This window comes from Catharus ustulatus, chromosome 8 (genome assembly GCF_009819885.2).
Source record: "Catharus ustulatus isolate bCatUst1 chromosome 8, bCatUst1.pri.v2, whole genome shotgun sequence".
NCBI lineage: Eukaryota > Metazoa > Chordata > Aves > Passeriformes > Turdidae > Catharus > Catharus ustulatus.
The window spans coordinates 256,602-268,745 of record NC_046228.1 but is presented as its reverse complement, the minus strand read 5'-3'; the positions used below and the strand labels follow the sequence as shown (position 1 = coordinate 268,745).

The 12,144-nt window shown below is 41.4% G+C and overlaps 1 protein-coding gene across 3 annotated transcripts in view; it reads left to right on the top strand.

Moving 5' to 3' along the window:
- Positions 1-12,144, top strand: part of INPP5A (inositol polyphosphate-5-phosphatase A) — a 182,043-nt gene that overhangs the window by 111,921 nt on the left and 57,978 nt on the right. For all 3 annotated transcript variants that reach the window (XM_033066179.1, XM_033066180.2, XM_033066181.2), the window contains exon 9: positions 10,500-10,584. In XM_033066179.1, coding sequence (XP_032922070.1) covers positions 10,500-10,584 — 85 coding nt within the window. The remainder of the gene's footprint in view (positions 1-10,499; positions 10,585-12,144) is intronic.

The following is a 12,144-nucleotide window of genomic DNA, read 5'->3' as shown; positions in this document are numbered from 1 at the left end:
AGCTGAATGAGCAAAAGAAAAGCCACTTAGTTTCTAGGCAAAGGAAAACTTTGCTCTAAAGATCTGGGTCATTTGGGAAGATGCTCAAAGCAGCTCGCTTTAGGAGGGCTTGGGATTTTTGTTTTGGTTTGGTTTTGTTTTTACTTTATTTGTTTTTTGCCACAGTGATTCTAACGTGAGCCTTCAAATGAGTACTGAAATTTCTGTGTATTCAGATAGAAAGCACTCTCAGGGCAAATAAACCTTCCAGCCAAATGTCTTCTAACAAAGGTTTAAACCCCTGGATCACATTCAAATCAATGGCTTTTCATTAAACACCCGAAGCTCAGCTCATTAATATTCAGTCATTCTCCCCCTTAAGGGAAGGTTAAGTGCTCTCAAAATTAGCGTGTTTGGATAATATGCTTCTTAAAGAGTAAATCCAGCAAAATTGTCTTGTTACTCTCAGCCTGTCAGATACAGCCAAAGTCACTTTTCCTTGCTCCTTGTTTTTCTGCTGCCTTGAGCTTTGGCATCTTTGATGCAGTTGTCAAAAATTCAACTCATGTGTCCTTCCTCTCTGCACAGACACATTTTGAATTTTATTTAGGTTATATTTTTAGCAGGAAAATATTTTTGTACTGGTGTGCATTGTAATGGAAAGCATACACTAGTATAATTTTAAGGACACAATAAATCCAGTCCCATATCAAGTGAATGATAATTTTTGGTCATCCTACTGCCATTTGGGCAGTAATGTTGCCCTTATTTTGTTATTTTCAGCATTTGGAGCTTTTTTTTCTTCTTCTTCTTTTTGGCTTTATAAACTGAAGAGATTGTAATAAATTTTCAGTTTTCATTATTCCAATGGTAAATATCTGATTTTTCTCTTATGATAAATCTCTGTGAACAGTGCCAGGTTTGGAAGCGAAGATCTGAGATCCAAAATCCAGCACGTGAGATACTTGCAGGTATCACAGAGAAAGATGTCATTTAAAGTAAAAACAGACTGCACTGAGGCAGTTTTTGCTGTACCTGTGAACAGATCTGTGGCTCTTTCAGAGCAAATGCTGCAGGTGAAGCTCTGAGGGTTCCTGCAGAGGTTTTAGCCAGGGGTTTGCCCACATAGTCGCTGTCCTGCAGCGTGGCTGTGGGTCCTGGCAGAGCCCCTCTCTCCTTCCTGCAGTTCTCCATCAGCAGCAGCTCCTGGAGCTGCCCTGCTGTGTCTGTGCTGGCAGAATGCTGTGAGCAGCAGCCCTGGTCCCAGCAGAGTGTGTGCAGTTAAACATGGGATGCAAAAAAAGGGAATACCCCTTAAAAAAGAAATTACTGCTAGTGACTTGTTGCCTGCTTGATTTTGCTCAGAAAGTGGCTTTGTATGAGAATGTGCAGAGTGCCTCATGTTCTCATTGAGTTACATTTCTCTCTTTACTGTAATTTGTTCCTGAGAGAGCCTGGAGCTGGATGAAGATAAGTCATTAGTGTCCAGCTAAAGGTGACACTGACATCAGCATCCATTGTGGTCTGTGCTTTTTCAAATCTCCCATCCTATAGCCATATCTTCTAGGATAGCTGTGATTCAATTAAGAAGAATCTATATGGGCTGTTGATCCAATTCTTATTCATTTGCAGAGAAATGAAAATAAATTGCTATTGTGATTTTATTTACAATGCTGTCTGTGAGCTGATGGTTCTGAAATGGAGAATGGTTGTTCTGCTCCCATTGGAGCTGTGGGCACCTGGCCAGCAGCCACCCTGCAGGTTTAGACTCCCATAAGGTGGGAGCTTTGTGGGGGGAGGCTGTGGGCTCTGCATCCTGTGTTCCATGTCCTGGAAAGACTGGATCATCCCTGACAGGGAAATACTCACCTGGGAGGGACAGGGCTCCCAGCCTGGGCTGGGGCTGGCTGGGCAGGCACTGCCCAGGGCTGGACAGGTCACTCCACGTGGCTGCCTCACCTGCTGTGGAGCTTCTTTATATCCACCCCATCCCTGCTGGCTTTAAGATGTACCCGGGATGAGTTATTTTCTCACTCCAGCAAGGAAATGGGTCCTGCTGCTTTTATATCCACCAGAATTTTCATTGTTCAAACCTAATGTTGACAGCTCTCAACTTTTTTGATCCCCGTGCTCTTTGGAAAGAGGGTTGTTCCCTTCTCTTTAGCACTTCAAACGTTCCTGTCCTCACCCCTTTTTTGTTCCCTCTCTTAGCTCTTGGTGCTCCACTGTAGTGTGATTTTCAAAGGGATAATGTAAAATTGGTTGCTCGTGAGGTTTTCTCAGCATTGAGCATTGTTTAGTCCTTTGTTAGTGAATTCTCTCTGGGTCTGAGCCATTTGCATTGCCCTTTTCTGGGAAGGTTTGGGTTTATTTTTAATTCCCCGTGGCCCTGAGCCCAGCTGCTCCCCAGGCTGGGTGGTGGGAGCAGGTCCCCAGCACTGGCAGCTCTCTGATGGTGTGTTCTGTGTCCTGTCTCCATCTGCTGCCCATGCAGCCAGCACAGAACATGGAACTGGAAAAGGTGCTTGTTGTAGGTCTGGCAAGACCCAAATCTGGCAAAATTCCTTAACCATTGCAGCACTGTTCCCATCCATGAGCTGTTTGGGACAGACAGTGTCTTTGGGCTGAGTTTTTCTACATAGGTCACAAAAAACACTTCTCTAAGCCTTAGCAATGGGTCAGTATCCTGTGGCCACATATCCTGGTTATTTCTGTCTCACTGTTTGTACTTTTGGCTCTAAATGAACAGAGGGTTTTGGCTTTGCTCCCCACATTTGAGCCCAGTGGAGCAAGAAGGAAGAGCTGGGATGTCTTGGGCTTCATTCATTCAGAGAGGGCAGTGACCTCGTGTGTGCTGAGCACCCAGGCCAGCAGCACTGAAGAGCTCAGGAACTATGTGGAAGGATGTTAATATTCCATGATAAAGCAAAGATTCCAAAAGACATACAGTTTCTCTGGTTTCTTCTTGTAGTTTTCTCTTGTATCAGCTGAGGAGCATGAAAATTTCTTTGTATGCTAACTCCGGTGCTGTAGTGCTGTGCTGCCTGCAGCAGAATTGACAAGTCCTTACATCATTATCCAGGGCTGCTATTTCATTAGGCGAATGTCAGTGTCAGGTAAGATCATGGGTTTGTCAATATAATGAAAATACCAGTCAAGTGAGGAAAAAGTCACAATTTTCCAGCTCTAAAAATTGATTTTTATTGCTCTTCTTGTAATCCTTTCTTTGGATTAAGTATTTATTATTGATGTGGTCTTTCTTTTAATCTTAATAGCTGCTGACATTGTAATTAATTAAAAAATACAACATTTTTGCCCAAATGGCACTATATTGAAATTAAAAGTGAACATCACATATTAGTTAAACAGCCCTGGCAAATGTCTTGAGTGCTAAGATGATTGCCTAAGCTTCTTGACAATTCCCTTCATCTTGCTGTATGGTGCTTGACCTTTTGAGATATTTTGGTGTTATTAATAGGTTTTAGCCATTATATCAGAAAGAACAAGGCACAAAAATATTATAAACTTTATCTTTTTAATGACAGCACTACACCACCTTGGGCATGCCAATGAAGGCACTTCCATTATGGCTCTTGAGGCACACTTAAACTATCAGTCACCAGGTAACTTGTACTCAGAACTGATGAGGGTTTTTCTGGAATTTGTCTCCAAATGTGTATTTGAAATTGCAGAAGGGTGCGAGCTGAGCACCTTGGAGCTGCAGAGGGAGGGGGTACACGGGTCAGGGTTCTCTGTCAGAGCTGTCTCTGAGACCTCTGCTGCAGGGCACCAGCTCTCCGGGTGCAGGTGTTTGAGTAAAACTTTAAAAATTGAAAGCAGCGCAGATAGGAGCAGCAGAAATCCGTCTGGTCTGGGTTGGTGTAAGCCAGAGCCGTGTTTCCATCCTCTAGGGTTCAGCTCCTTGGGGTGTCTGCAGCACCAGGTTTCAGTGCTGAAGTTCCTGAGCTTTCCAGCAGAAGTCACTGCAGGAGCTGTCACTGCAGGAGCTGTCACTGCCCTGCACTCAGATCCCTGGAGAGGAGGGTGTGTGTGACCCTGCTGTCCCCAGCTCACCTGCCGCCCCAGCAGAGCGTGGCCAAACCACTTTAGTGAGGGTTCCTGCTGGGGTGGGGTCCTGGCTGGGCAGGAGGGCAGTGCAGGATGTCCTGGGCAGTGACCCTGCCTTGGGCAGCCCAGCTCTGCCTCTGCTGTGTCCACTGCACACAGAGCCTGTGGCTGCCAGCCCTGCTCAGGGCAGTAAACACAGGGAGCAGTTTGTCCTGAGAGGTGATGCAGGAGCTGATCCTCTTGTCTCGGTGTGTGAGTTGTCATTTCATGTTCCTTCACTGAGGAGAGGGCATTTTATACAGGCAGTCACATCTTAAGGTCCCTTCCAACCCAAACCATTCTGATTCTCTGTCAAAGCTTTTGTGTCTGTAACCCCCATGTGTGGATAATGCACAGAAATAAATAAATTGGAGAGATGTGTGACAAAGATGGAACGGCTCATATCAGCTGGTATTTATCTTAAACACATTTAGTTATTAGAAAAATTTGCTCACTGAATAAAATATGGCTTGACCTTTGGATTGTTTCTTCCCAAGAAATGTGACAGTGTCCCTCCTTCTGCCCCATTCAGCCTGCTTGGCAGAGCTGCACGGTTTTTGTTTTGTTTTGTTATGTTATTGTTGTGTTTTAAAAAAACCAAAACCCTCGAGCCCCTCTTTTCAGCAGTGTCAAGTTAGGATGAATTGGCCAGGGAGGCATGTTTATAGACTGTGTGAAGAACTTTGTCTTTGTGTGGGAATGCTGGTGACACTGGTATGGCTTGCCTGAATGAACTGTGATGCCGTGGCTAATAAGGTGTCCTGCTGAGCGTCCTGCAGCCTTTCTCAGACCTCCCACCTAATGCCATTCAGCTCCAGCTCAGTGGAGCTAATTTTTCCCATTCCCTCAATTCTTTAGGCCTCCTTACAAACAGAAAAGTCAACGTTCACACCGAGGAGAAGATAAGTGCTTTAGGAAATAATCGTGTAAACAGAATGTTACCTTCTGACCTGCTGCTGATACCTTGGTCTGGGACAAAACCCAGCTGGCTATTGCATTCGACATGGCTATTAAAGGAATAATGCTGCTGATCCTCCTTACAAAGTGCCCTGAGAAATGGTTTAGCCAAATCACAGTGCCTCTTGTCACACTGAATCATGTTCAGCTGCTCTCTTCCATGACCAAACTGCTGATATTTAACTGCTTCCTTGTCTCCGTTCTGTGAAGAGGGGACAGTGCAGGAGGGGAAAAGTGTGAAAGCAAGGGGAAGTTGATCCCATCATTTTCTGGCTGAATTTCAGTGCTTTGAAGTATGTTTACAGTGCCCCACACAGCATTTATAAGAGAGGTGCATTTCAACAAGTAACTTTATTTTCAGCTACAACGAGTACTATAAAATAAATTGCAAAAGGATTTCGGTGATTCCAATTGAACAGAATAGTTCAATTTAGGACTGCAGTGAACCCTGTTCTGTGTAGCAACTGAAATTAATAAATGAGCTCAGATTTCCATTGAGAAGAGGAACCTCTGCCTCTGCCTTGTTTTGACTCTTGGTGGGGATGTGGCATTCCCTGGGTGGCTCTGATGGACACAGCAGAGCAAGGATGTCTCCAGTGCAGCACAGGAGCTTCTTTCTGGGCCTGTGAAGCTCTTACTGATACCCAGAGTGAGCCAAATTGCAGCTGTCAGACCAAAATAAGAATTATATGTATTTATTTTGCAAATTTATTTTGCAAAGAAATTGCAGTAGTAATTTAGTGTTAATTTGCGGTGACAATCAAGTTTACTCCTTAAAAAAAGTAAAAATCTTGGATTTAACTCATCAAAACATTTCAGCATGGGGATATCTTGGACTGTAAATTCTACTTGAAAGTAACAATTGCTTGAATGTTTTCTTCTCTTACTGCCCTGTCATGCCTGAAAAGCTTTTCAGCTGTTTCATTCTGCTTGTCTGCCATTTCTCAAAATACAACACAACAAGATGTGAGGACAAACAAACACTTACCCATTCAGTGCAGAACTTTCAGTGTAATGCCATCAATTAAAAATGTAGAATTAGTTTGAAACTGGCTAAATAATGAAGGTAATGTGTTCCAGGCATGAAGAATCTGTTATCAAGGACTCCCTGTGCAATTACAAGTTCGGTGTTTTTGGAACTGGTGGAGGAGAAATGATCTGTGGTGTTTATAGTAGTGTGCTCCAAAGTTTACCAGGGACAGCAGTAAGCCCAGATAGGAGTGTACTTTTTTCCCAGTGCAGCTGATTTTCCAGTTTGTTATATTGATTGATTTGCCAGATTGTTACATTGATTTCCAAAATATGCAGAAGTAAAGATCTTTCTTTGCTATGTTTTAAAACATGTTAAAAACTCTTTTCCCATAAGTGATTCCTTCTGGAGCAGGAGCAAAGGGTGAGAAGGGTGAATGTGTTCTTCCATGCTTTTCAAAATGAAGACTTCTCTTTCTGGAAAGGAGGGGCTGGCTGTCATCTGTTGGAAAATTTTGTTTCATTTGCATCATAGTTCTGGATCCTCTGTGAAGCCCTGTGCCCTCCTGGTGGCCTTGCACAGGTCACAGCAGCATGGCTCTGGTGACCTGCTGTGTGTGCTGGCATGCAGGATGTGGAAGTCCCTTTGTACACTCATCAAATCTTGGTTTGTCATAAGCTATCTAAGCTGTAAGGAATAGAGCCTTCAGGTGTGCTGAGACCCTTTGGGATGAGCTGTTAAAGTTGTTAAAGGAAATGGCACTGAGTCCTCCCACTAAAACCACAGGATGTGGTGACATGGGTGACATGGGCTGCTGCTTTCCTTTTATATAGTTCAGATTTGTCACTTCATTGAGTGATTCATGGTGGCAATTTAAAGGACTATTTGATTGGTGGTTAAAGAAAGTATATTTTTTAGAAACCAAAAGCAAAGGAGAATAACATAGATTTGAAGCCTTCCTAGTTTTTCTGCAAGCATTCATTCTCTTTTAAAAAATTTGTCTTCTGAATTCTCAGTTGCCTGCACACATGTTGAACTGTACATATTTATGGCTTAGAACATGAAAACACAAGGAACAGAGGGCTTTAGTTTAGCTCTCAGCCCAGTGCTACCTCCTTGCCATGTCCCTGGGCAGGCTGGCAGGGGTGGCAGTGCCCATTTCTGTGCAGTGCCCTCAGTCCCCTGCACCTCCCCAGGGCAGGGACATTGCTGTGCCCTTCATTGTCAGCTGGCTCTGAGGGCACAGTCAGGAAAACTGGTGCTTGTGCCATGGATTCAGGGCAGTTTTAGGCACCAGGAAATGTTTCAGCACAGAGCTATCAGAGTTCCCAACTGCTGAAAGAGGTCCAAGGTTAGGGAACTCTTGAATTGACAGTAAGCTCCACTTACTAAGAGTAAGTAATGGCAAGGACAGGAGGTTACATCCATGTATTGAGTCAGCTGAAGGAATTTTCACTGTTAGGTACCCCACATCACTTAGTGAGTACATAAATGTGTGCATCCTTTGCTGTGCCACTGTTGGGAATTCTCTGTGCACCTGAATTAATTTCCCCACCTGTGAGATGTGACAGAAGCATCATTCTGGAGAAGTGACATTTGGACTCCATCACGAGACACTCTTCCTAAAATGTCCAACACAATAAGCTACAGGGGGAGAAACTGGACAAAATTATCAGTTGTAGAGCTGATTGATTAGTATGCAAATCATGTTTACATCAGGTAATGTGCAGGACTATGAAATGGCTGAGTTTTAATTAATTGATCAGAAGCAGACTAATCAGCTGGTTCAGTCATCAGTCTGGAGACATTTTCACAGACTATTTTTGGAATAGTCTGTTTAATTGTAAAATCTGTCTGCATAATTCAATCACAGGCATGGTTCTCATAATCCAAATTTGTTTCAATAGGCCTTCAGTGGACCTTGATGGCATTCCTGCAGTATCTGTCACTCCTCTGCCAGCAGTAAATGGCAACGAGCAGAGCCAAAGCTGATACTTGACTCAGGACAGCTGGAAAAGCAAAGTCTGTTGTTCTGATGTGGAAGTTGCAGATCTGATTTTGCAATTGATAGTGTTAGCAAAATGTGGCAATGTAAATGGTTTAACTTCTAAGTTCTCATTTTCCTTCAATTTTCCATGAGGGCACTAATCAAACTAATGTTTTGTGCAGGTCAGGAGTGACAGGTTTTTCTCAGGGCTTGCTGGGAGCTGACAGTGGGCAGTATTTATTAACAGTGCCTGCAATAATCTGTCAGCTAAATGGAGGATTGGAGATTTTCATAGCAGAAACAGATAAGTCTTTGCAAGAGATTTTCTTCAAATGATCAGTGTCTTAGGCCCAATGCACACTATTTTTTCCATAGAATAATATTCCTTATGTAATAGATTACTGTTGATGAAAACTGTGAGATGTTTTCAGAGGAGAAGCAGTATCTCATTGCAGATCCAGTGTCACAGCTCTTTCCTTACAGCTCTGAGGATGAATGGATGCAATGCCAGAATTAAAAGCCATGTGAAACAAAGTGAATCTGAAACAATTGTCCCTGGGCAGCACTGCTGGCCAGAGCCTCACCTGTGGGTGTGAGCCCTGCCCCAGGCTCACCTGCCCTTCCTGCCGGTGTAGTGCTCACCTGGATGTTCCCAGGGTGTTCACAGCCTGGTGCCTGCGTTCACTCCTCCCCTCTCACCTCTTGCATGCCCAGGGGGGTTCTGTGCATCTTGTCTGTATGAATTCTTTGTGGCTCTGGCAGTCAAGTTCTGGGTGTTTCATATCTTCTCAGCCACTGATAGATGAATTATATTGATTCCTGGTTTGAAAATAAGTGTGACTTGTTGGATTTCTAAATGCCAAGATCTGTAGAAGCTGTAAAATTGTGTATTGTTGAGAGTACCTCCCAACTGTTGTTAATAATAGATCGGCTAATAATATAATGACAGTTTTTAATAATACAAGATTTGAAAGATGGATAGCAATCCCATATCTCCCTGGGTAGGACTGAGCAAAGGCTTGAGGAAAAAGTCAATCTTCACAGCTGGAGCAATTACTTGTTAGGTGTTATCTACGGCCTCAGCAAAAATGTGCTGTGAACAGCCCAGAGAGCTGTGTGGAAAGAGCTCAGTGTGACACATGGGATGACTGATGTCCAGCCCTACCATGTCACTTCATGTGGTTCACAAAGTACCCAAAAACACTGGTAACATTGCTTATGTATCAGTTATATTGGTTATATATTTATATATTATATATATATTGGTAACATTGCTTATATATCAGTTATATATTGGTTATATATTTATGTATTATATATGTATTGGTAACATTGCTTATATATCAGATATATATATATAATATATATATGTATTGGTAACATTGCTTATGTATCAGTTATATATTGTTTATATATTTATATATTATATATATGTATTGGTAACATTGCTTATATATCAGTTATATATCGGTTATATATTTATATATTATATGTGTATTGGTATCATTGTTTATATATCAGTTATATATTGGTTATATATTTATATATTATATATATGTATTGGTAACATTGCTTATATATCAGTTATAGATTGGTTATATATTTATATATTATATATATGTATTGGTAACATTGCTTATATATCAGTTATATATTGGTTATATATTTATATATTATATATATGTATTGGTAACATTGCTTATATATCAGTTATAGATTGGTTATATATTTATATATTATATATATGTATTGGTAACATTGCTTATATATCAGTTATATATTGGTTATATATTTATATATTATATATATGTATTGGTAACATTGCTTATATATCAGTTATATATCGGTATATATTTATATATTATATATGTATTGGTATCATTGTTTATATATCAGTTATATATTGGTTATATTTATATATATATGTATAGGTAACATTGCTTATACATCAGTTATAGATTGGTTATATATTTATATATTATATGTATGTATTGGTAACATTGCTTATATATCAGTTATAGATTGGTAATATATTTATATATTATATATATGTATTGGTAACATTGCTTATATATCAGTAAACTCAAACATATTCTGAACCCACCATTCATTCTGCATTCCTAATTCTTACCTGCCCAAAACCATATCCTCAGACTTTCCAAGGTGTGAAGGAGCTCCATGATACCCTCAAGATTTCCATGGTCCCCAAATGCCACTTCTGCAAGAATTGTGTGAGCTGCTGCAAATGCACTTTCTGTCAGCCAGGCATGGGAAATCAGGTGCAATATTGTACAGGGGCTGGAGACAGAATTGCCTAGGCAAAGAAAATCAACTGGAAAATATGGTTAATATATTTGAGCAGTATAAACTTGCAGTTTTGATGGTTCCAATAATTATTTCTGAGACTGTGCTTAAGGACAACATGTGTGTCTTTGTACATTCTTACATATATGTAAAGCTGAATGACAGGTTTGCTCTGTTTTCTTTTTTTTTTTCCAGAATTATAGATCAGCGGTTTGAGAAAGTTTCGTATTTTGTCTTTGGAGATTTCAACTTCAGACTGGATGCCAAAGCAGTAGTAGAGGTAGGACTGCTCTTTTTCTTCTGTTGTAGACCCTAGCAGGTTTGATTTCTCTTTTTTTTTCCCCCTGTAGAAAACATAAGTGAGTTAACAAAGTAATGTTAATAGTGACATCAGACTTGGCCAAGACTACTTCTAACAGGAATATCCAACAAGTAACTAACATTGTGTGGTTGTGACTTTTGGCATCTCCTTATAGCTCACAGTAAATCAGATTAATTTCCTGCAGACAGAGGAAGTGCTGCATTACCTTCCCACTCTGAGGAAAAACAAGAGACATTTCCTAAATGTCCATGATAGAACTCCACACTTTCAAAGTACAGGCTGCCATCAGTACAGACCTTTGTGCCAGTAGCATCTTGATGTGGAAGGGTGACTGGGAGATTTGGATAAAGCCAAAAGAATGTTCTAAACCTTTTTCATTTTGAGTTGAGATAACCTTGACTTGACTGCTGGAGCTCCAGGTAAGGTGGTGTCAGAAGTAACACCCAGACTGAAAACCAGTTTAATCTGATGGTTTTCCCACTTTAATTCTCTGAGGTACTGCAGTGTCTTTTTGGTGTCCTTGAGGGTAGGCATGTATCTTTTGAGCCAAAAGTTTTTATTTTGTAACTCGAACTGGGAATTGTCCTGTGTGCCAAGGCTGGCTTCCCCCATTCAGGTGGGTGCTGTTCTCCTTCCTTACCTGATGGGGAGTCCATCTGTTGAAGAGCAGGAGTTTGATGCTACAGCACTGCATATGGAACCAATAACTTCTTCTAGGAGTCCTTTCTGTAGGGCTGTCATTTAGCCAAGAAGCTTAAAGGAGAGCTGAAATGAAAGTCAAGTCACTAATTCAGAAAATGCAGCTTCATACTGCATTTGGTGAGGGTTAAAACCTGCTCTGCTGCCCTGAGGCTGCCACAGTTATCAGCAATGGTCAGAGATCACTTGATAGTGATCACTTCAAAGAACCTGTTGTGTCTTTTTTCTGCACTGGTGGTGTGATGGTGATTGAGGATGTTGCTGTCTGAGAGCCCCTGTCAGGCACCCTGCACTTAGCTCCTGCACTCAGCACTGATGAGGGTGCCCCAGCTTCTCCTGCCTTACACACTGCCAGCAGTCTGCAGGACTGGAACTGCAGAGGGGGTTTGCTTTAGTACCAATTCATTAACATTTCTGTGTTTATATCTGTGAGTTTCAGAATCATCGCCATTAAACAAAGCAGTGTCACTCACCCCAAACGATGGAAACTGAGTGAGCTGCAGGGTGAGCCCAGGGGGTTCTGAGCACTCTGCACCTGGAGGGTGCTTTATGTTGCTGCATGACAGCAAAAAAGGTGTAATTGGAAGGTGAATCAAATTCATTTTCTCATTCTTCCTATCTAAGATGCACGCCTGTGTGAGTGTACAAAGCACTAGAATAATACAGAATTTCTGTTGGGGTTTTTTTATAAGTCACATAGCCCAGTAATCAGAACTTCACCCAGATACTCTGCAATGTTAATTAATAATGTAATTAATAATAATTACATTATTAATAATAATGTAATCAAGCATAATTGAAGTTGATTTAGAAACTTTC